This window comes from Corvus kubaryi, unplaced genomic scaffold, assembly GCF_017639235.1.
Source record: "Corvus kubaryi isolate FWS band 111438036 unplaced genomic scaffold, C.kubaryi_AGA036_p1.0 37201, whole genome shotgun sequence".
In the NCBI taxonomy this organism is placed as follows: domain Eukaryota; kingdom Metazoa; phylum Chordata; class Aves; order Passeriformes; family Corvidae; genus Corvus; species Corvus kubaryi.
In genome coordinates this window covers 560,686-586,374 of record NW_024581058.1, presented here as the reverse complement: position 1 = coordinate 586,374, position 25,689 = coordinate 560,686, and the positions used below count along the sequence as shown (strand labels likewise).

The following is a 25,689-nucleotide window of genomic DNA, read 5'->3' as shown; positions in this document are numbered from 1 at the left end:
TTCTCCAGCAAAATCCACAGTAACCAGAGGATTTCAAAGTTACAGAACACCACTGGAACAGTTTTCTACTTCTAAGTCACCACAGATGGAAACAAAGTGAATAAATAAAAGGAAGTAGGAAAAGCAAATAGAAAAAGGAAGAAATTTCATACTTGAATGTGCAGGGTCTTCAAAACAGCATTTAACCCTAGAACAACCATGGCACATTTCCTCATAAAAGCAAATCTTTCCTACCTGATGGATTTCTTGCCATCCATTTTCATCCTTGCAGCTGACTGTAGCATGTTCATGGAGTAAGAGCTCACAGCAGAAAGGGTCCCCTCCCACCACGGCCGTGTGGTACAGCGGGGTCAGGCCACAGCTGTCCTTGTAGTTGGGAGATGCTCCCAGCTCTAAAAGGGTCTGAAAGCAATCACAGACTGTGAAAAATAGATTTGGAGGGACTTCCACCTAGAAAGGGTCATTACATGAAAAAATACCTGAAAAAGTATTTGCAAGGTTGATACTTGACATAACATTTTTTGCTCACTTATTTATCAGCTGATAAGAGTGGGCCATGGCACAGACTAAGAAAGAAATAACCTTGGAAGAGCTAGGATCTAAAGGAATCTATGGGGATAGCACAGAAAGAAGCAGTGGCAATGTCCAGTTTCCATCCTCTCACTAGGTTCAGAAATGTCAGCTCTGAAAATGCTGCATCGCCTTTGCAATGCATTCACCTCTTCAGTTCCAAGGTGCTTTATCAAAAATGTCATGCAATTTGAGTATCTGTCAAAAGGGAATAAGCAAAGCCATAAACCTAAGACTTAATCTAGACCATCAGTGTGATTTAAGAACAGCTGTTAAAATACAAAAGAAAACAGAAGAGACTGTGTTAAGGTGAAATGTGCAATCCATGCCACTGGAAGCTGCTTTCAAAGAGGTAAGTGACAATAATGCTATTCCTATTTCCTCGGATAGATCTCAGTGTATCACTGAATAAGCTTAAATTTCACCACTTTTCTTCCTAGCAGAAAAAGATAAATCGGAAATTAAAAGGCCCTTTATTGAAAGCAAATGCTAAGATTCGAAAGCCACAAGAAAGTACTAGAACATCTTAAAGGATCCATGGAGAACAATACGTTAATTAACTGGAAACAATGTCCTTTCTGCATTTTTTTTATAAGGTAATATATAATGTGCTCCTGAAAGCACTTACCTTGAGGGCTACTTGGTTCTTGGCTCTGGCTGCTTTGTGCAGAGCTGTCATTCCGTCTTTGGCTCTGAAATCTAAATGTGCTCCTCCATTTTTCAGAGCTTTTATCACTTCTACTGTATTGTCAAGCTGAGCTGCCAAAGTTAGGGGTGTTTCTAAGGAAGAGAATAGGATGTACTTGAAAAAGGTGAGAAAAATTATAAAATAAAGTTAAGTTAATCTAGAAAATAATATTAAAAATACTGTTCAGTGAAAATCGTAAATGATCAGTTATCTCCTTTGGACAGCAAAACCCTTCAGATTCCATTAGCCCAGGGTTGTGAAGGAATGTGTGAGATTCATCCTGTTAATGAATTTAAGTTTAACTAACTCAAGGTACACCTTTATGCTGCTTAGTTTTATTGTTCTGACCTCCGCTTTCTAAGTCATGATAGTTTGGGTCCAGTCCTCGGTCCAACATCTTGGTCATTTTTTCCACAGAGAGATGGTGGACATGATCCATAAATTTTCTCAAATTGGCCTGAAACAAAGAGCGACAAATGAATCATCCTCTGATTTCCAAAATAACGTTTTGACTAAAAATGAAGCTTTCTGTCAACTGATGTCAACACCCACTGGAGGTAATTGCTAACTCGATACCTTGGTGTGAAGCTTGGCCAGCTGCTTTTCATCGAGGTTGAACTGTTTGTACACTCTTTTCTTGTAGCGAAACTGAGGGAGAAGAGGAAGAAGAAATTTTAAAACTTGAAAACTTAAACCTCATAATACAATTTTCTGACCTTACCAGGAAGTATCATCCATGGTGATCTGGATTTAGGCAAAATTTTTTAAAATTTTAGAAATAGGCTCAGTATTTCATATACTTTTACATCATTTAAGCAAAATTCTTATCTTGTGCGAATACACGGAAATCAGTGGAGGTGTGTGGGAAATGAGATCAGCCTCTAGAATCTGGAGAAATAAGCAAGAATTACACTGAAAAGAGCTTTTCCCCAAGGATTTCTGTGCACTTTCATTTATAGTCTCAGGCGGAAAGAGCTGGGAAGGTACGTTAAATAAAAAAATATATATTTCAAAATTGCGGCTTAGCATTTCTGAAACATGAAAACAAAAAAAAGGATACCTGAAAATCCCTTACTCAAAGTAGGAGGAACTTCCACATGGGAAAGTTCTCCTAATATTGGTTTTGTGAATGAGGTTCTGAGGACTGCGTCTTTTTTTGGCTGAAACTCACTCGCATTTTCTCCTGAGCAGCTTGGGTGCAGTAGGAAGACCTGTAGCAAAAATCATGGGGGTTTCCACAGCTACAATTTACCATTATCTCACAGTCCCATGCAGAATTCCAGGAATGCAGCCTGTCTGTTGGACGAGGGACTGCGCTGAATGAGGCTTTAACACCAGCTTTTCACAAGATCACTTTTAACACCTCAATTGCTGCAGTCAACACTCACAAAAAATGACAGAAACAAAATACAGTGGCTGTTTAATTTCCTTACAGCTGTAATATGGACATCAGTGACTGAAACGCTGAAATAATCTCCTAGAAAAGGGAAAACCTGAAGCTTTGTCAGGACCCTGGTTCTTTTCTCTTGGATTTGTGTTACAGTGAAGTCTACCAAGTGCACATTATTAATGGTTGATGTGCCACCATACAGGCAATACCAAAATTAATTCAATGCCAGTTTCATGCCCCAGTTTGCTGCTATATTGTGTGATCTGGCTCTGCTCCAAGTTTGTCCAGTGCCATAAAAGTCCTGCCCAGCTTATCCCCAGCTGTGGGGCCTCTGCAGAAGCAACAGAGAGGGAGGAAATCCCAGTACACAACCTCTCCTCCCTTACTGCTTTCCCAGGAGACAGACAGAGGCAATCTGTGCACTCCGAAGGATGGCACAGAGGGAACTAGGATGGGGGTTAAAAAAGGCTTCACTGAGACAGAAAGATCTCTTTGGGAGAAAGCACAGGCTGATTATCCAGCAACTGCTACACCACTGTTGCAAACCTAATCATGGGTCCAACAGCTTCACCTAGAACCTCACATTTCTGTATTAAATCACAGAATTAGATACATGTCCTGTGTCCTCAGCAGAGGAAAACTCCAAAATCCACTGTCTCAGAAGGGCTGACTCTTTGCAACCTTTTGGGGATGGACCAGCTCCACAAGCAGGGAATGACAGCACTTCTGTGAGCAAGGGTTCAAGCTCAGGCTTGCTGATAACCATATCCCAAATGCAATGCAGGTGCATGCAGACACCTCAAATACAGCTTTCTGTACAGTTTGTATCAGAACAGAAATGCTTCAGATGTTAGATCTAAAAATACCTCGAGTGAAGGAACTCCTTTATTTACTGGCTGCGGGTATTCCCTCAGAAGTCGCTCCTCATCCAAAAACTTCCCATCTCTCCCATTGCTTGCAGGCTGGAACAGTCCATAATTCAGCACATCTTTCAAACTCTGGTTCAAAGTGCACAAAATACGCTGTTTTGCAACCCACACTGAAGCTTCTGGGTTAAATCTAATGCATTTCTGCCAAGAGAAATTATTTTAAGAAACCTGATTAGCAAATGAAACATTTAAAGAGCATCTTACATTCTAAAATTTACAAATGCCACTAATAATTAGGAATATACACAGCAAATCTACAAATTCCATGACAAAACATCGCTCAACAAGAATTCTGTTTCAGATGTGTAGTGATAATATCTAATGCACAAGCACTGTGGAAACACAGGACATTTCAACTCCTTCCACAAACATCAGGGAACACACACATCCTTCTTCAGAGAGAAAGCACCTTCATGGAAAACCTGTTCCAAAAGCCAGGTAAAAGGGATGTTACAAGATGTTTAACTATCCACTTGATTCTTGTCTGTTCTAATACTTGTTAGATCCACAAGAATTTCACCCAAAAAAATGGTATTCAGGCAAGAATTCTACTTCTCTTTTAGCCACATTTATCTCAGGGTAAGTTTATGGGAGGAATGATACAACGGGAAGCAAATGACCTGAAAACTTTGACAAACCTTCCCAGTTCTCCGCTTCTTACCAAGCTGGAATTCAGGGATTTGAGGAATTTAGGGATTTTGCCTACACTGCAGTCACTGGTTGCAAGGCACCAGCAGATGGCAATACCTAGAAAGCAATTTGGTGGCTCTGATGTGCATCCTGAACACACCACGCTGCTTCTGCTTTAATCCTTTAGAGTCTTCAGTATAAAATAAGCTGTCAGACTTTGTCACAAGAAAGGCTGGCTAGGAAGCAGCTTTCATTTCCCTTACTTATTTTATATTTCAAGATGTTTCGTGAAAAGTTTTGGGGGGGTTTATATGTTGAAGGGACACAAAGTAGATTATAACAAGTATTTTCCTCCCCAAACATCCCAGTAGTTACAGTATTAGCAGCAGCAAGGGCAACCTGCTTGAAATCCCTGTGTTCCTTCTGAACCTCGCTTGCCCTGTGACTCCTACGTGGATTCCAACTTCAATACAAGATTCAGACTCAAACATCAACACTTTTCAGCAAAACTGTCAGCTACGAGGTGTGTAATGAGCTTAACTTCTAACGTTTTCCACACATTATCCACACATCCTGAAAGATTACAAGAAGTGTTATTCAAATGGGAAGATAATTTTGAAATTACATGTATTTTTTATCTCCAAGGAAAGTCTTTCTTACCTGAAACAAACTAATTTTGGACTTGCATGACACTGTTTTGATTTTAAAAATACAAAGCAGTTACTTCTGATCCCAGTTTAATTAAATCTGCTGGCTTTTAATGCACCTGGAGAATCCAACATGTTCAATTTTGTTCAGTCTGTTCCTGTGTTCTCTCTGTTCTTGATGGCATGCAAATATTTCACAAACTAATTTAGTGAGAGCTCCAGCTCTTCTACCGATTCGTAAGAAACAAAAATGGCCTTACTGTAAAAAATGCTGATCCCATTAGCAATTTAGAATGATCAGTCACATAAAAAGTAAATCGATAACTGGATAATTTTTTGCTACCAAAATGTTTCAGACTGAGCAAAGTGAAACTAGTGAGAAAAGTGATTATTTATGCTTTCCATGAAGCCAGGCAGGATAGAAGTGGAGCTGTTACCACTCTCTCAGAGGCAGATGCTGACCAAGAGGATAAAAAGGAGCACTGAGATGCTGCATAAGGTGCATTTTCCATCAGCCTGTCCCTGGAAGAACTCCACTGTGCTGCTTCTGTGTCCTCCTGGCAGTCCTCCAGGCAGGGAGCACCACAGCCACCCCCTCTATCCTGCAGACAAATCATTACTTACTGCCACACTCCGTACCCTGAGGAAACATCAGCTGAATCACAGCAGGACCTACACACAGGCTGCTCCAGTTATGAAATAAGGAACAATTCATTAGGCACACATGGCGTGGTGACCACAAGGAAAGGAGGCAGCAGCAGAGTCAAAAAAAATGGACAACTTTTTTGAATCTTCAACGACAAGAAAAAAAAATTTAAATAACAGGGATAGTTTAGTGACAAAGAACTACAGAAACACATGAAACAAAGATGTTTTGCACTGACAGATACATTCACTGGAAAAAACCACAACAGTTCTTTCAAAGAACAGCCAAAAAACCAGCCCTGAGTGGCTCAAAGTCACTGTCAAAACCACACCAAGCCCCTCAAAATGCAAGTGTAGCAGTAAGACAGCACGTCAGCACTGGCTGCTGAGATGCAAGGCCTGTGTTTGGGATGTGAAAGCTCCTCGGATCACAGGAGACACGGTCAATTATTATCTTGCATTCCTGCACGCTGGTGAGAGCAAGTCACTGAGTGAAGGGAAGGATGGGAAGCCAGGGAAAAATACAACTTCCCCAGCTGAAGGGAAGATATTTATTCAGTGGCAATAATGTTCAGGATACAGAATTTCTGAGGGATAACATTTATCTGCTTAAAATCTATCAGCCAACACATCTTTCTGCTCAGCTGTCAATCACACAGAAATGTGCTGTGACTGAAGGACACGACAAAACATTGTTTGTACAGCTGCCTCCAAAATGTGATTGCCAGGATATCAAAATATGAGTTATTCCTTTCAATAGGAGATGTTGATATTAAAGATGTGGCAGCCAAAAGGGGGGAAACACAAATGAGAGTTTGGCATAAGGAAAGAAAAGGGAGCAAGTCACTCATTTTGGTTTGTGCTCAGTGTTCAGCTTGATTCTCTGCTGAAACACTGCTCTCCTTCGTCAGAATGCACTCAGGAAACACAGAATTCATGAGGGGACAGGTCAGAAAAACCAGTCTGGCCAGGCTGTCATCAGACCACCTGCCCAGATCAAGGGCATGTGAACAGACACCAGCAGCACAATGCTTCTCTTATCAAACTGAACATAAAACAAGGAAGAGAAACTATAAACAGAAAGCAGCAAGGATCAATCAGACACAAAGTGGGATACAGAAGAATATTTGGGAAAAGTTGCAAAAGAAAACCTGGAGTATCTATGAGGCAGCACAGACTGGAAACAAGTGAGAATGGAGGCATCCCAAGCAAAAATGGGACTGAAGCTGCAGTTGTGACAACTGGGTTCCTACTTTCGAAAGGGAAAAACTGCACAAAGTAAACAAAGTGTTTTATCTGAGAAGGAAAAGCACTAAAGGAAAAGATTCTTTATCCTGAAAAGCAACAAATAATTTAAAAAGTAAAGAAAGCATACGAAAGTACAAAAAGCAATGCGGGAAAAGAACACCAAAAAGTAGCTACAGCTTCAGCTGTTGCTATACCAAACTGCCACTTACCCAAAAACATTTTGCATGGGAAGTCCAATATAATTTTTTAAACCCCAAAAAACAGGGGAGGGACAAACCAGTAAATGCTATTTATTGCAGTGGAGAAGCAAAATAGTTGGGCAGAAAGCATCTCAGAGAAGTCTTCAGCAGACCCAAACCCATCTCAGCCTCAGAATCTAATAAAATGTATGAATCTGAGCATTTTGACTTTCAACATAACCCAGAGGGAGCACGGAAGTACAGGGTAAAACAAAAGAGTGGAACAACCACCATGTGTTGATAACAAAATGATGAAAGCATTCCTTAAAACAACTGGCTGACGGAACTGTTCTCAGTGTCTGTGGAAAAGAGCAATTTTAAGCACAAAACACCATCGCTGTCAGAATATTAAGCAAAAACAGATTTTCTTGACAACAGCTCCTGAAGAACCAGACTAATTTCACTTATAGGCAGCATCACTTGGGATTTGTTCCTTCATGGGCTGGAAAAGGAAACAGATACAAGATGGCCTGGATTCAGACCAAATAACATATGCCAGATAATGCAGCTTTTTTACCCACTCTCCTTGTGACTGTAGAGGGCTTTCTACACTCTCCATTCCCTCAGGAATTTTACTGAGCTCAGGAAACCTTTCAGTTGCTCATTTAAATATTCCCCACCCTCCTGTGCGAAGGATGACACTCACAGGTCATGCACAGAGGCAATAAGAAATTACCATTTCTACCAAGTAGTGTTTCAATAAATTGGGTAATCACCTGAACTGAGAAGGAGACAAAAAAAGAATTGATAAAAGAATTGAAGAGCAGTAGTTCTTAAGGGCTCTGTATGAACTTGTCAAGGTTCACATTGTCTTCTAAGTTTGAAATGAAAATAAAAGGACAACAAGACAGACATCCTGCAATGGGTGGTAATTTATAAAGTTGTCCATGGCAGCACATCCTACTCGTGGTGCTGGGTGCTTATCTCATACCTGCAGTGAAACAAAGGCAATTTGTACCACAGCCACTGCACAGGAGCAAACTTTATTCTTCAGGAGTTTGGCTAAGCCTTTAAAGCTTCCCATGTCTAGGGTTTTCGAATTTCGTCTAAAGCCCTAAATTTGTCTTCCTTAGAACAAATATAGCGTTGATCATACTTCCTAAAAACCAAAAAAAGCAGAAAACTAAATTATGTTATTTCACCCTTCTTTGATTAAACAGACTAATTTTAAACACTTCGTACATTAAATTAATTATAATTATTCAGGAAATGGGGTCTGTATTTGCTCTGGCTTGTAGCTGTACAACAGCTCAAAGTCTGGTCTTCTCCACAGTTTGCTCCACTCCTTTTAATCACCAATATTCCTGTTTGCTAACCTGAATCCAGGTCTCACTTTCCCGCACAAAGAGCTCAGGGGCTGATAAATTAAATAAGAAATACATCAGCTGCTATAGAACTGCTTAAAACAATTCAGTTACTTCTCATGAAGAGTGGATTGAAAAGGGGAAAGAAATACAAAAAGTAAAGCAATAAAAATGAACAAATGATAAAATTAATTTTTAAAATTGTCTCAGTAGTGTCAATAAATAAGTTATTATTGGTCTAAAAAACCAGAGTAATGAAATAAGAGGGCTTGAGGAAGCTGTGGTTTTAACAGCAGAGTAAACATAGCAAGAAAAGCTGGTATTTCCATTCCATTTCCATGGATCTGTTCACTGACAGGGTCACAGATAGAGCAAGCTGGTAAGACCATCAAAAAAAGCTCCAGAACCACACCTGAGGGCACACTGTCAAAACAGCTCCTCCCTGTCAGGCTGCAGCCAGCCCATCTCTATCATTCTAAAAATGAACTTAATTAAGAAGAAAGGAAGAGTTTCATCTGAGATAGATCTTCGATGGCAGCAGGGGATGATATAGATCTTACGTGTCAGCACAGAGTGATGTGTGCTGCACACATCCATAAAATGGATGTGTTTTTATAATCATCCTGGAAATTTAAAAAGGCTGGTGCCACTACTGAAAATCCCAACAGCAGCATTCAAGGAAACCCAGGGTAATTTAGATAATTAATAACAAACTCGGACAAGTTGTGGTTCTAGATAGAATCAGTATCTCCGAAGACCTTTTCCAGGATGACACTGTTATTCCTATCACAGCAGCTGTGTTGGTTTCCCTCACTGGAAGTTTGAGAAATAACACCCTGTAGTAAAGGCAAGGCAGCAAAGGAGGAAGGAAAGGTTTATTTGTGCTTCTCTGTCCTCATCTTTACACTCTAAAAGCCACAGGGTCCCTAAAAGAGGTGTCTTTTGTGTGGCAGGGTGACAACAAATATGGTAAAGAGAGAGAATTTGATGACCTCTTGCAGGACACCCGTCTAGTGTCAATCACAAACTATCTCATGAGAAGAGGAACTAGACAATCCATATATATATATGAGATATGAGGCTTTCATAGAGTTAACATGTGATTCTTTAATTCAATCTGCATCTTCTGATGAGGTTATAGGTTCCTAATTCTCTCTCTTCTACCCAAAATCTCTGAATGCAGATCAGACAGATATTTTGCTTTATGATCATGGCTTTTATCAAGTTAACACACTAAATCCACTCTCTTGGAAGGGATGGTGCCTTCAGTTCAGGCAACCAGTCAGATAAACTACTGGGGTAGTACATAGCACAGACATTAAAAGAAAACATGCATTTTTTCTGTAATATGTCAGAAAAGAAAGTAAGAAAAAGGAACAGATCTACTGCACATTGAAGCCAGCAAAGCTAATCATTACTTTCACTTTTTTTAATTGCAGTGCACTCTGCCTTACCGTTTGCTGCAGGTCAGGTATGATAATTCGAATCACTAAAGTGTTGCTCTGACTGTCTTCCATTCTGCTGCTTGGCTTTTCTGCAGTTGCTCTAATTGTGTCATAAATAGTTTCTTCTTTGGAGCTGTCTGATTCAGACTCAACAGAATAGTCAGAGAAGCTTTGTGCCATTTCATCTTCACTTGATGTAGGGCTACGAGGCATGTTCAAGTTTTTTATCCTGCCAATACAAAGGAGAAAAAGAAGAAAATAAGTTACAGTTCAAGTCTTCAAAATGAATCAGCTACAAGTTTTTTTCCTCTTGGAAATAACATGCATTTAACAAGGAAGTTTTATGGTTTATCCTCCTTTTATTTCTTTCTGTCAATAGTGTGGATGGGCAGAGTGTAAAGGAAATAACTCTGGCTTCCAATTTACTACAGAAGAGGAAGGGTAGGACAAGGAAAAAAGAGCAATAAAAAAGATGAACCTTCCTTCCCAGGCACACCCAACCTCCCAAAGGATCCAGAAAAAACAGCGTAATCACCCAGTCCTGTGCTAATCAGCACTGTTGTAAACTGTACTTAGAGCTAGGTCTGGCTTTGAAGCCTCCTCCTCCCAGTGAAAAGACATTTCAGGGAATTAATAAGAGTGCTAAACTAACATCATCCTGTACATCAAGAATCTGCACAGGTGAGTCTTTCATAAAAGTCAGTATTCCCAAATAGTGGAACCAACCAGAAAATGAAATCCTACAGGGAGCCAGACAGACACAGATGCTGCTCTGTGGTTTGTGGCTCCCACAGCATCCCTCTAAATCAACACCACCCAAATCTGTCCATTACACATACTCAGAGTTTAGAAGCAGTTTTCATCTGTGATATAGACTGGGCTAAAATAAAAGTCATGTTTATTACAAACTAAAGACATTTGTAATCAGGGCTCTCACATTAAGAACAACAGAATATTTTCTTTCTGGGCTTTTCCACCTACAAGAGTTAAAAAATTTTTTTTGTCCCACCAACTCAAAACTGCTCCAGGATATGAAAATTATTATTCTGTGGGAAAACTGAGAAAAAAATCTATAGTGGAAAAAACTGAAAAGACCAACAATAAACTCTGAAGTGCTTGGACATCCTACAGTTTTTCAGATTTAGGAGGCCAGAAAATTTTATTATTATTTTTCTTTTTTTTTTTTTTTTTGGTGAATAATCTTCCAAGACAACTTCTCTGCTTTTTAATGAAAAATAATCAGTTAAAAAAAAAATAAAATTAAATAAATAAAATAAAATAAAATAAAAACCAACAAAACAAGCAATTCCAATGGCAGCTCACATTTAAAAAGAGACATTACAGCAAAAGTGAAGCACGGAAGGGTGAAGTGACTTGACCAAGGTCACTCATAAATCCAAATACACATTTTCTATACTGGTCTCTCAGCCAGATCAGCCCAAGTAAATAAAGTCAAACAACAGCAAGGAGTAAAAGAACATTTTTTACCACTGTGTCTAACACTTTAAGCCAATTTAGTTGAAGTCATTCCCTCTTCACTGCCCAGTCATTGTCCCAGCAGTGACTCCAGAGCAGGGCCCAAAGGCTGCCACTGTCATTTCCCATTTTAAGGTGCCCGTAAGTTGGCCGGGCAGGGGTGAGTCAGGCCTGAGGCTGGAGGTCAAGGACAAGCACTCCCACAGCGAATCACATCCCCACATCATCAAGCCTTATTGTTGTTTCTGATGAAGGATAATTCCAGCGTTATTACCCTCAGCTAAAATCACTAATGAAGACAAAACCAGTGCATTCAGAAATCTGAAAGCAAGACAGTTCACAGCAGCTTAATGCAAGGCTGCATTTACAAAGGAAAACTCTGCAGGGAGTATTTCATTTTTTTGCTGCTTCACTGAACTGTAGATTAATGCTACTCTCCAAAGCACCTTAAGTCAATAAAAAGCATAAACATTTCTATGGCTTCTCTATTTATCTGCCACTGCTAAAACACGTGAACTCAAAATACAGCAGGGCAATACACAGAATTTAAGGACATAAGAGGTACAGGCCAGTGAGAGTGAGCAGAAAGACATAAACACCATCACATGGTTTGTCTGACCCTAAAGCCATCTGAGAGTGCAACACATTCCAGGGCAGTGGATTCAACAGAGAGCAGTAAACTGCAGTTATACAGCAGCCAAATCAAGAGTTGAGATAGGAGGGAAAAATTTCACCAGGTTTTGGCAAGCAGATTTTCATGGAAAAACTGCCCAGGAATATTTCATTCTAGAATAAGAAACGGAAATCTCTAGCTGAAGAACCAGCTCCCAGGAATCAAGCCTTTAAGTTTAATGAATAGTGGGACAAAGAACTCCTTGGAGACTCATCAACAAAGCACAAGGCAGCTAATCTTCTGCAATACATATTAAAATAAAATAATGCACAAGTAAGCATGGAAAGGATAATGAGTCTGTATCCACAGTGGCAAGAAGAACAGGATATGGGCCCCAGCAGCACTGGGGAGAAGCAGGTCATTTAAACACCATTTTTTAAACAGGACTATTCTAATACTGGAGAAACAGGCAATTTGTTTGGCTCAAGTTGTGTGGAGATGGAAGATCCCTCCATTTGTTAACCAGAGACACTGGCTATCACCGCTCCCACAGGGAAGGTGTTATCTTTTAGGAACTGTTTCACTTTTGTCCCAAGGATATTTCAAAGAGTTTTCCACAACCAAACCTATTACTTCAGGAACATAAGGCAGGTTGCCTGGCTTACTAATTAACACTTGTATAACCCATGAAGATATTGCACTCCAGGTTCCTAATTCCTAGCTGGAAATTCTTTGGTTCAATACAGCTGAAATATAAAGTAGGTTTATCTGACATGGTTGTCTGGGATGCCTTTTTTCCTTTTCTTAAAAAAAAAAACAAAAAAACCAACAGACCATAGGATTCCTACAGTTAAATTGATTGTGTCTTGTTTGTGGCTGCTTTTGGTGTAGAGAAGTGCTGGGTGCTGACAAGATTCTCTGTAAGTGAATAAAAACAGATGTCAAATCATCTTGGCAATAAACACACAATGAAAACTGTCACCCCAACAGGGTTTGCTCCACCTCATGTCCTCTGTCCACATTTCTCAACTGCTGGACACTGAGTGTGTCCCAGCTCCAGGCACTGCCCTGCCCTGGCCTCTGCACATCCCCTAAGCAAAGCAAGCATGAGCAGCAGCTGGTTAAACACTCCTTTTGACACAGGAAGGCCACAAAAAAGCCTTGATGAGAGGAAGATGAGAGAGTGGAAGGATGGCTGCATGCTCCCCTTATTACAGGACTTCTCCCTCAGCACCTTGCCCTTTATCTCGGCAGGAGCAGTGGGATGTGTACCCAGCCTCTGGAGCTATTGCCAGGTGATGTTTCGCAGACCAACAGGCCACATGAAAGAAGCTGAGCTCAGACTGCTGCCTTGCCTTTACAGATGCTATTTTTAGATTTGTTTTCTCTCTGCCCAGCCCGCAGCTTTCACAAAATCTGCTGGAATTTCTCATTCTGCCATTTGCTGCCACCGTATCATTAAGGACAGTTTGAAACAGTCCAAACCATGACCATCAAACAGCCTTTTTCTCCAAAAAATAGTTAAAAAATACTAAAAGAACATTGGAAAAGGCTGGAATTAAACAATACACAGATTTTCAAAAGGGAGAAAATTCAACTCCCAGAGCTCACTCTCAGAGTGAAAGGTGTGCTCCAGCGAGTGCAAACAGACACAGCAGGGGGAAAAACCAAGAGCAGCAACAGATTAATCCTTTTTTTTTTGAGCTTTAAGGCTGTTAAACATTATACAAAATGAATTTATTAAATACATATGTTTACATGTATTTGTATCTTAGATATTACAAACTTGATGTGAAAGGGTTTAAAATATCATCAATAGGGACACACACTGGACAGGGGATCTTCATTGAACATACATGTATTATCAGATAAAGCCACTATAAAAATCATGTTTTAAAAATCTTCAGCTTAATTATGGCTCTGTGTGATTTTTGTTGACCCTGCAAAGTACCAAACCCTCCTGGTGTTGTTTGTCCCTAAAACACAGCTGAGGCACAAGCACCAAATGCCTTGTCCAAGGCCACCAAGGCCAGGTCTCAGAGCAAGGTTTCGAATTCGGGGGTCACTGGCTCCTAGTCAAGATAAGAACAATCTGTTTTTATATAAACACTCATTTGCACAATAGCAGCCCTGTTGCCTGCAGGGAGAAGCCCTCCAGACTGCTGTTGCCAGGCCAGTTAAAAATCTACCTGTGGGAATATCTGGGATACAGAGTGGGCATTGTCACGGGCTGAGTAATGCCATGAAACAGACTGTGAGAAAAGTTTGCTGGGAGAGGAACAGTCACTGCTAGAAAGAGGTATTTAGTAATTAACTCTGAAGAAAAACTATTCAGGAAAGGGATTTCTGTGTAAAACCTGCCAGAGCTCCCAACACGTGGATTCCGTGGGTTTATTCGGGATTATACATATCAGCTCAAGAACCAGCTTGACGAGTTACTGAGTTAAAATGCTGGAGAAGATCAAGCATTTTCTTTTCTAATTATACTACTATTAAAACAAAAGTGCTCTTCAGACAGAGCTGAAGGTGGGGGGTTCAGTCCCAGCACACCACGCATTTCACACCTCCCCACAGTTGGGCAGAAAAGGTCGTGCAGAGGAAAATTTGAATTGAAGACTAACTCCAGAGGGCAATTTACAATTTGATGGGTTCAAGCTCCCTCTGCACTCCAACTTTAAAGCTGCGAATAACCAGCATTGCCTCTCAAAAAGCAAGCCCACCCTCCCTCTCCCCCGAAGCACTCCACTCTTGCCCCAGACTGCTTTTACAGGAACAGTGAAGCAGAACAAAGCACTGATCCAGGTCAAACTCCAGCTTTTTTTTGTTTGGGAGGTTAGTTTCAACATCCATCATGTCTCTGAACTGGATCACTATGCAAATGTTTGCAGAAGCAGCAGGAGAAAGATGGCAGAGGGCCAGAAGTGAACTGCCAGGGCATGAAAAGGGCAGAACCACTTCATCCAAAGGCAGTATTACTGTTTGCCAGCACGAAGTGGATCTGAGACACCACTGCCTGAGTGACAGGAAAGAAATCTCCATAAACAGGGCCATCTGATTGACCCCGATGGAAATGTTATCGGCACCCAAATTCCACAACTCCAACCAGGGCAGGGATGAAACCCACGGACACAAAACTCAGCCAGGGAAATGCAAAACCTAAAAGAAAATATCTTCAAGAATAAAGCCAGAACATGCACAAGGAGTGCTAAACAATCCACAGCAAAACCTCAGGGGAGACGAGGCACTCGGAGCTCCCCATGTTCTCCCAGCTCCACCAGACAGGAACAACAACCCCCCTGATTACAGCTTTATTCCCCATTCAGTGGCCCCTCACTTAAATTCACTTTCTGGTGATGTATTTTTGATCTTTCTGTTAAATAACTGAAACACAGATAAATATTTTAGCAGATGAGTGCTGACACAAGTACTACGGTATGAGAATGACAAGCAAAAATTCCTCCTGTACTTTTCTCTGAAGCTCTTGTTTCTCAGTGTGGCATCTCGTGCTTCCAAACTGAATTATTGATTGGAAATCAATATTCAAAGTCAATGATCATTTCCATTTGTTCTCACCAGCACCACCAGGAGATTGTTTTTACCGCCCTGTTAAAGAGCAGATTTATGCAGTCCTTGATTTCTTTGTGGGATAATCACACAGGTGTCAAATTGTTTTGCAAAAGGGCTCAAGAGGGAGGCTTCACCCCACCTTTTTTCCTAAGGAAAAAAGAAGAAAATTGTGTGAAGAAATTGTTGAACCTGCCATTTATTTCCGACTTCTCTTGTTCACGTATATTTGCACAGACTTGCCAAGCAGAGGCTAAACCCCATTAACTTTTGGTATTTAGACTCTTAAATGCCAAGATCATATGATTTAAGTGGGTCTGTAAGAAGGTAATTTTTTTTTATTTTAGTATTTTTGAACATAGGTACTTCACCCTTATCACTGCTGCACACACACAAAATCAACACAAGCAAATTTCTGCAAACACAGGGTAGTTTTTTAAGTTTCTTTTGTTATCAAGCAGCTTTGGATGCTAAATTTCTCCTTTGTTCTCTGTCTCTTCTACTTAGCGTTTATTTACCCTGTGAACTATTCAGCTGGTCATGGTATCTCCATGGAAAGGCTGAAGTTCAGCCAGGCAGATGTAAAGAGACATTTTGGGGAAGGATAGGTACAAAGAACACAGGAGACAAGCAACTTATTGTGCCGAATGAGGAAGGCTGGAAGACAGGCAGAGAAGCAGATGTAGAAAAAGCTTTTGAATGTCTGAAGTAGAATTTCAACGTGAAAAACATTTGAAGTGAGATTTCAACATGAGAAAACAGAACCTGCTGGCAGGAAGAGGAACAAGGTGTAAAGATTCAGCACAGGGATGCAGCAGTAAAACTGGTTAGAATGGTTAAAAATGTTTAAAAAGAAATTATTCAAACATATTAATAGGGGAAACATAGCAAGTATTTATAAATGTTAACCAGCACAGGGAAGTTTACAGTAAAGGCCAACTCCCAGTGGCAATATAAGTTCTTAAGTGGCTTCTTTTAAGCCCCTGCAAGGTTTCCAGTGCAATTCTGGCTGACCTTTATTTAAAGGTCCTTCTTCCAGACAAGGAATTACGTCCAGCCCTGTGAGCCCCACAGAGGTACCTCCCAGGCTCTGTTCATTTCTACAGTTGCTTTTAGCATGGCCTCTAGTTTTCACATTTATTAGGACTTCTGCTTTCCAACAGATAGACAACAGTACTCCTAAGGCATTCTTTACATACTCCTTGCAATGGAAAGTATAGCTTACTCATGGTAAAATAATAAGCACTTCGACATATTAAATAAGATCCTTACAGGAATTGCATGCACTTAGTTGTAAAAACAACATTCAGTTTGAAAATCCATCTGTTTAGGGTGTATTGATCCAAAATTCTGAACCACTTTAAACAGATGATAAACAAAAAGCTAAATAAGCAGCAGCTAAATAACTAATTCAAATAGGGTGGAAAAAAACAAAACTTTGTAAGAAATGCACCAAGCACATTGTCCCAGATACCCAAGTTGACTCGCACCCCAAATCTGAGATGTGTCTTCTCAGACTCAATATTGGATTCATGAGCAAAACAACAGCCATGGTATGAAAAGCCAACATGAAACATTGACAGGTTTACCCAGTTTAATCCAGTTCTGGATCCAGAAAGACATTTCTTCATAACATGACAGCTTTTATATAAAATATTACGAAAAAATTCTTTACTATGAAGGTGGTAAGACACTGGTTGCCCTGAGCAGCTGTGGGTGCCCCACCCTGGAAGTTTTCTATAACAAAGTATGCTGCAGATGCACTGACTGAAAGAAAAAATCTCCCTTCAATTATCCAAACCAAGAATGCTACAATGTGAGTAGTTATGACATGTTCTTGAAGTAATACTGCAGTTACACCATTTCAGTTTTTGATAGCCACTGTCTGTTTCTAAAAAGATGGATAAAATTGTCATTTTGGGGTGCCACCAAATTTCCTTACCAAACAGAAGCAGGTAGGGCAAGCCATTTTACCTTCCAGCCTTTCTGTTTCCAGCCTCTACTTGCACTTAGCTACGTAAATATCAAAAAGATTATGATATGTTAGAGGGGGAAGGACATAAGAGAATTTAAAAAGATTTACAACAGGAGTCTGAAAAAAATCAAAGCTTGTGGAACATATTTACCTCAGTTTTATGTCCCTGATGGACAAAGCAGCTTTGTTGCTTGTTAATTTGCATCTGATGCTTATCAACCTCTGTCCTCTTTACCCATAAAACATTTTTTTCTGATAATTCAAATACAAACAGAACTAAATGTTAACAGAGAAGCACTGCTGGTGTCTTGTTATGTAGATTAGATCAAGCCCTGAGAGTAGATAAAGCAGATTCCCTCTCCTCCTTACACATAGGTTAGCATTCAGAGTTTGCTATGAAGTTTAACCTGAATTTTCCTCAGATGTGATCCTGGTGGGGGCTACTATGTCACTTTATTTGCTGTGTTGACAGAAATAGTCTCATTGTTTGCTTCAGTTTAATCAATAGAATAACATGCCAGTTAAAAAAAAAAACAAAGCTTCAAATAGATGCTCTAATAAAATTTCTAATAAAATGATGAGTTATCTTTGGTTGAGAGCTGGCAGAACAAATCAAATCAATTACCCTTTCTCCTTGTGTATGCTGGGGTTTATTTTCTTGTTTAGTTTCAAAGAATTCATTTCTATTGCAACCCAGCAGGAAACACCCCTTGAGGTTTGCAGAGGACACCTGCAGGTGTCTGCAGGTGGGATTTGTGGGCACAGAGCTCAGACTCTCCAGGTCTGCAGCTCTGGGCCAGTCCCCTGCCAAAGTGCCCCGTAGGGGGAGATCTTCCCTGGCCTTCACACCAGCTTCATTTCTTTCCTTAGTCCGGGGGGAAGCAACAAACAAACGGTGACCCAGAAAGGCTGGAGGAGAAGCGGGGCAGGTGAGCAGCCCTTGGTTTAGCCAAACTCCAGTGCAAGCACAGCCACGTGCCTTGTCCTCACCATCCCTCTGCCCATCTGTGTCTGACTGCAGCAAATATTCCTGCTTCCCAGGGACAGATGGTCTCCAGGCTTCTCTGAACTGCAGGAAAACTTCCCCGTCTTTTTTTTTTTTTTTTTTCAGAGGTAATTTTGAAAAAGGCACTCTGCTGACCTTACCTGCATCTTCCCCAGCTATTTTCCAACCCAAGGTAAGCATATCTTGGGCTTTAATTTATACTCCAACCTGTGCTCATGGCACAACCAAGGACATTCTTTAGGGTTTTTTAGGTGAAGGATGGTGATGGCAGACTGGAGAAAATATCTACAGGCTTAAAAAGGTTATGTGCCAAACTGTGCCAAAAAGTGATCTGCCAAACTGACCCAGGCAGCACAGTAACTCTGCAGAATAACTGAAAAATACATTATTTTCTTGACCTCTGAGATTTTTGATTGAATTCATCACACAGATAAGAAACTCATTCTTATCAAATTATAGTCAACCAAAAATTAGGCAATCAACCCAATTAAACTGATTAAAAGAGCCAGTTTCCTCACTGAGTACCAAGGTTTAATTATTACCTTCAGTAAACAGCTCGAGAAATAAAATATCACTTCTTAGGCAAGAAGAAAACAGAATGAGATCCATCTTTGTGACCATTAGGAAAAAGAAGGGAAACAAAAAATAGAAAGTATGTTGTTGCCTGAAAATACAGATTCATAAACTCTTCCAGCTTTTGCTATTTAAATGCCAGGTTTAGTTTGGAATTTAATAGTAAAAATAAATAGCATGCTAAATCACCCTGGGTTATCTGCTCACAGTATTTTTGATTTAGAGAGAGTTTAGGATACCCACAAGGCTGTTTTTCCAAAGTATCCCTCTCTCAATGCAGAATCGAGATAAAATCAGCCTCCCTGAACACAGTGACCTGGAATCTTTGCTGTGCCTTAGACTCAGAGAATCACCAAGTCATGTTGGTACCAGGGGGCTCCAGCAGCCTTTATTTCAACCTCTTGCTCAGAGCAGGTCCAGCAATCTGCACAAGATCTGCTTGGGTTTCCCATGCTTTCATCCAGGCCTGCCTGGAAAATCTCCATGAAGCCAGCTCTTTTCCAGGCTTACCTCACCCCCTCCTTGCAACATCACAAGTACTCCAGTCCCCTTTTTCCTGGTGGCCCTCCACAGAACCTGCTCCAGTTTGTCCATCTCTTTCCTGTACTGCGATAGGTCCAAAACTGGACACGACGTGCGAGATGTGGTCTGCAGCCTGCCAAGTTACAGCTGGTACCATACCTTTTCTCCATCTGGTGACTTAGTTTATAAGGGAGATTAAGCCAAACCTCAGCATCACCAGAATTTCTGGATTCATTTATACCCCTTACAGTGATTTCCTTACAAAGTGTATTTTCTACCTGTCTGCATAGGTCTCTAACTCAGTCCCAGGTAACATAAGGCCTCAAATGAGGCTGTTGGAGAACCAGAAATACTTTAAACAGATTTATTTCTAATTGACTAGATTTCATGTTGATTGTACTCCTGGAAGTCCTGATTAAGTGAATTCATTACCATTTATAATTTCTTGACAGCACACTTCGGAGATTCCAGCCATGGAAATTATCACAGTCTAATCAAGATATGCAAACTGAGTATAAAAGCACTTAAAAATACATATATCTTGATTGAATCAGGATAGAAAATAATCCTAATAAGAAAACCAGCATCACTTGCACTCCAGGCATACTACTATCAGTTTGTGCCACAGAGAAAGTATTCAGGAAAAGATCTTATTAAATGAGAGCAGCTGCCAGTACAGGATTTGACAGAACCTTTGTGAAGGACACCCAGGTGTGACCGTGACTTCCTAGGAATGACAAGCAGTGATCCCGGAACACTGTGCCTGGAAGGCCTCCTGGGTTTCTATAAAACTGGGGGCTGGGGTGACCCTGTAAGAGGCACCCTCACGTTGCTGCTCCAGTGCCTCCAGGTGCACTGCTGCTGTGAACAATTGTGATGCAAAGCTCATTTCCCGACGCTGCTGCTGATGCCGCCAGAGCTACCTGTGCCTGTGCCTCGTCAGAGGGGAGGAACAGCATCCAGGCAGCTCTGCTTTCCCTGTAATGCAGCTGAGCAGGGAAGGCAATAATTAAGCCCATCATATGAACCAAATCCTTCAGGACATACCCATCAATGAGATTTACAAAACCCTCTCTCTGCTTTGGTGTTTGCAGGAACGAAGGAGGCAGAGCTGGCACGAGAAAAGCCCTTTTCAGCATTAACATAAAACTAGAAATACTTTTTTAAAAGAGATTTGCTGTTAGGCTTTATGTCTACTTAATGTTCTCCCACACCTTTTATTTAGTCTCCCTCACAGTTGGTTTTGGGGTTTTTTTCACACTTGCCATCATTACCTGCCTCACCTCAAAAGTTTTCTGCAGTTCTTAATAAACCCAAACTTCTCTTCTCCCCTTGGTTTTTCAGTCACATGGAGAGTGACCATTTCTGCATATCAGCTGAATTTTCTTACATGCTTCTTAAAGGGGGCTTATATAAAAGAAGGAGAGTGACTTTTTCCACAGGCAGCTACTGACAGGACGAGGGGGAACGGCTTTAAACTGAAAGAGGAGAGATTTAGATCAAGAAGAAATTCTTTACTCAGGAGGTGCTGAGGCCCTGGCACAGGGTGCCCAGAGAAGCTGTGGCTGACCCTGGATCCCTGGAAGTGTTCCAGGCCAGGTTGGACAGGGCTTGGAACACCCTGGGATAGTGGAAGGTGTCTCTGCAAACTTAAACCTTTCAGCCAATAGAACACAGTTATTCCCATCAACTCAACACATTGTCAAACACAACACTTAAAACCCAAATTTGCACACCTGTTTCTGCACCTCTCTCTTCAGATTGGTGTGTTTATCTTTGATAGTGGCCCTACCACAGAGGCAAACAGTCAATTATTAAATGCCCTGATAAGAGAGAAATTTGTTGGACTGAGCTTTGAGGCACACACATTTTTTACATCTCCTTCTCCTTTTTCCATTTTTACAGACTACTGCTCCAAATTATACTGCTCCATGTCACCACACACTTTACAGCAGTCCATCTTACGCATTTTACATAATTTTTGTATTTTCACTCTCCTTCCAGTGCTCATCCAAAGGCACTGCTAGAGTTCACTATCTAATCCTTGACCTGTGTTCATAAATGCACATTGACACAGGCACTTGCAGCAGCCAGTGCAAGAAAAGGCACCTTCAGTTCCTCTTATCACAGAGAAAATGAGGTTTTTAGTTTTCAGATCATACAGAAGCATCAGGCTTTACCAAAGGAAACCTAATTTTCAACCAGTGTCCTTTTTGTTCTAGTTTTCTGATTTCTGAGTTTCATGTTTCAATTAATTATTTTGTAATGATTGAACTGGAAGCCAAGAAAAAAACCTTACTTCAAGAAATTGTTTTGCATAAGAAGTTCTAAATCATCTCCAGGGTGCTGCCAAAACTTTTTGAACAGTGTTTTGAAACAATCAGAGAAAAGCAAAGATAAAGACATTTATAATAAATGTAGAGACTAGAAGTCTTTATTAACAGGAAACACTGAAAATGCAGCATTTAGGTAAGGTAAAAGAGATAAAAGAAGTATGATTGTGCTGTATCACAAGAGGCTCGAGTCCATCAGTTCTCACCTAACTGTGTGACAGTACAAAAGCCAAGAAATTCTTCATCCAGTTCTAATATCAGCTGCAAATTTGCAGGGACCTCATTAATAAATTGCTCCTAGATAAAAACAGGGGGGTTGTCACGTCTAACACAAGATAACTTCAGTCTACCTGCTAGTTCATATTTCAGCTACTTTGGGGAGGAGGAGGAGGATGATAAAAGTCAACAAGAGCTTCCAGCCACCTTCACTCCAGGCTGCAGTTCAGCTGCAAATTCCTCTGCTCGGAGATCATTTCTGTAACCCACCCAACACCATAAAGCAGAAGGAGGAACATTTTCCTTGCTGGAGATCAAGCAGATTTTTGAAGCATTTTTGACCGTCTGTTTGTTGAAACACTCACCTTGCAGAATCCAGCACAACCCAGCACTGAGGTCCTGGGTTGTAACTGTAGGTTTGCCCACCTGACACAAATAATTTAAACATTTTCTCTCCAAAACCAGCTTGGCACACTTACCTGTCAACACAGGTGACAGTAACAATGTCAAGATGATCATCAGAATCTAGTTCTCTTTCATCTCAGATTCCTGAAAAAAACACAGAAAGATGTAAAGATTTAGAGAGGAAGAAAGAAATTAAGTGACCCAATGCCCAGCCTATTTAAATTCTATAAAGCAGAAACACTCAAGGAGATTTTTTTTTTTTTTTTTTTTTCACAAAGGAGATTTTGCTAGGAGAAGAAGAGAGGAAGTTTACTACGTTGCAAATTGGATTCCAAAGTATTCCTCATACTGTAACCTAAATATTATGCATATATTTGCAAGGGCAGAGCCTGCCATGGCTTCACTCTCTCCAGAGTGCTTCTGGCAGCATGAAGTCAGTACTGAGACAAAAATAGGCTCTTCTGGTTATCAAGAAAGACATCATTTCAGGCCAGATCTGACAGAAGGTGAAAGGTGCTCCTCGCTGCTTCCCACAAACATCTCCTTGATTTAAGTCTTGCCAAAGCTCTGAGCATCCCAGGAATGTGCATCTGCTGAACAGCCCAAGTACGAGCAGCAAGATGCTTGGTTTTGCTCCCCACAAGTCCAGCTGAGATCCTGAAATTAGGGTCTGCTGTCTGCAGGCCCCCAAAGGGATTCCCAAACCAGCAAACATGTGCTGAGCACCACAGTCCATCTCTGGGCATAGCATGGATCCAGGCATCCATACCCAGCTGTGCTCCCAAGCGTGCATGACTGGATTCGAATCTCATTGCCTTCTTTGATGGCTAGAAGCTCATGCTGAACAAAATTCTTTCCTGTTCTGTATTTTCCTCTTTATGGAGATATAAATGGAAGGGAAAATCCAGGTATTTCCACTGCAACAGCAAGTTTGACAAACTCTTCCTCTTGTTGTGCTCTGCTGTATGGGTCTCCATCAGAAAATACTGCTGGATTGTTATACTTTCAGTGTATTTAAGCCCATTCGTTATTTTAAAGATAGACTTCAACATACTTCACTAAAAATAAACGTTCCTATCCAAAATGTTCCGAGTAGGAAGAAAATACTTGCAAATTTGTCTCCAGCACCTGTGTGATTCTGCTCCTTCAGCAGCAACAAAAGAACTATTGAAGGACATTTCCCACACTGAATTACTGTATTTTGTACCAGTGCCAGCTGCATTTGAGATTAAACCTGGTAGGTTTGGCATTTTTAGGGTGGGAGATAAAAATGTGATCTCCATGACCACTGGGGCTGCAGGAAAGGTAGGTAAAAAATTCAACAGCTGTTTCTCACAACGCAAAAACCAGAATCTGTGCAAGAAAAGAAGTCAGCAGATTGAAAGTAAAGCAAAATAAACTGACCTAACAGGTTTCTTAATCTCTGAGATGGGTTAAACTGCTTCTACTTTTGAACTCTCTTACATACACCAGCTTTCAGTTTCTAAATGGAACCAGAGAGAGGAAGAATAACCTGGGAGTGGATATATCAGAGATAAAACTTTCCAAATTTGCTCTCAAATGCTGACACATCAGCTCAACATATTCCAAGACCAGGCTTTGCTACATTTAAGGAAGATTTACAGCTTGGTCAATTTGGGACAGATATTGCTAAGACTGAATAAAGGTAAGGCCACAGCAACAGCTTGCACCTTAGGCAAATATTTTGGACATTGTTGGTAAACAACAAAAATAATGGAGGGAACATAAATGTTAAGTATTCAGCTACTAAATACCCTACACAAATAAATTCCTTGCAGGGAATCTTTGCACTTGATTGTGGAAGAGAGGGAAATGCCAGCTGTTTCTTCTGAGTGGAGGCCAAACTCTTCTACTTACAAAAACTTACCCAGCTGCATGATTCCACTTTGCATTTTGGATGTTGACTTGTTTTTCACTGTGCTGTCCAGAGCTAACCCTAAGGATAAGCAAATCAACTTGTAAACCCATGTCTTGCCAAGAGCTGGGAAAAGCTCTTTAAATGAGAGTATTTACATACTGCAAATTCATAGGAAAAAATAAATTATGCCAATCCTGGCTTCTTAATGAGACTGGGTATGTTACACAGTGGAGAAAGACACTGCCACTGGAAGAGTGAGCAACTGCCCTCTCTGTTTCTGCAAAAGGATTCTCTTAACACCCATTGGCAGACAAAAACCAAGTCCCCTCACAGATCCTGCTTTTCCCTCTCATCAAGCAAAGGATCAGCTGAGCAGAAGCTCCTCTTTGTCTCAGAGCCTCGCATCCCTAAATAAATCTCTGTGCTGTGAAATCCTCAGTCACTGCACATCCCCAGCACTTCCTACTGCAGGAGGTTTCCCTTCCAGACATCGCTTCCATGTGTGGCTGGGCAAGACAGCAGGGCCCATGCACAGGCTCATCCCTCAGGAAAAACACCAACCACGAAAGGCAACGTGCTTTTCCCTCCATGGGAGCTCCAGTGGGGTTCTCTCCTACACCTCATCACTCATTTCTAACATGTTTGTAGGAACAAACTTCAGGGATTTCTGATCCTTTAAAAACTTTGGCTGAAGTTCAGTAGTAAATTCCAGAGCCATTGGAAAGTGGAAGGAGATGGATAAGGAAGGGAGGAAAGGCTGACAGCACAGTCCCACAAGCCGTTTTCCTGATCAAATCAATCGATAAAAAGCCAGGGTAACTCCAAGCCAACCCCAAAAAAGTGCAGTTGGTGATTTCCACACGGTTCAGTGCTGAGCAGTGAAGGGATGTGGCATTTTTGCAGAGTGCACTGTAGCAGTGGTAGCTTGGTTCAGGGAGCAGCAGAGCTGCAGCCGTGCCGTATTTATACGCCTCCCTCCTCAGCTCCTTGTCCCTGCTCTCTTCCCCCCGGCGAATCAGCCGGGACGCTGCCTCCCAAGCCCAGCTGCTGCCACTGCTGGAGGAAAGCCCGTGCTGTACCACTGCGGTGCAGAGGGAACATTCCCAAAAGATCTGACACAGGGCAAACCTTCCCCCAGATCTGGCAAAATGACAAAACGTTCCAAGAATTGGATGAATTTTAGCAAGCGGAATGAAAATGTCAAGATTTTCCCGTTCCTTTTTTCACAGTTCAAGGAATTTCCCGTGCAGGAAGGTAGCCCTGTTTGGGGGTGTTTCTCTAGGCCCAGGTGCACACCTAGGAAAGTAAAAGTTACTAACCAAAAATAAATTCAACTACATCATGCATTTATTCTGACTCACACAAACAAGCCAAGAAAAATCATCATCAAAG

General features: G+C 41.0%; 1 protein-coding gene across 5 annotated transcripts in view; it reads right to left on the bottom strand.

The window, feature by feature from the left end:
* The window catches only part of SHANK2 (SH3 and multiple ankyrin repeat domains 2), a 278,469-nt gene that overhangs the window by 236,829 nt on the left and 15,951 nt on the right, over positions 1 to 25,689 (bottom strand). For all 5 annotated transcript variants that reach the window (XM_042022398.1, XM_042022402.1, XM_042022401.1 and 2 more), the window contains exons 3-9: positions 22,493 to 22,562; positions 9,745 to 9,964; positions 3,515 to 3,718; positions 1,835 to 1,906; positions 1,607 to 1,715; positions 1,199 to 1,350; positions 235 to 402 (exon numbers count right to left, since the gene is read on the bottom strand). In XM_042022398.1, the coding sequence (XP_041878332.1) occupies positions 235 to 402; positions 1,199 to 1,350; positions 1,607 to 1,715; positions 1,835 to 1,906; positions 3,515 to 3,718; positions 9,745 to 9,948 (909 nt within the window). In that variant the 5' untranslated portion in view covers positions 9,949 to 9,964; positions 22,493 to 22,562. The remainder of the gene's footprint in view (positions 1 to 234; positions 403 to 1,198; positions 1,351 to 1,606; positions 1,716 to 1,834; positions 1,907 to 3,514; positions 3,719 to 9,744; positions 9,965 to 22,492; positions 22,563 to 25,689) is intronic.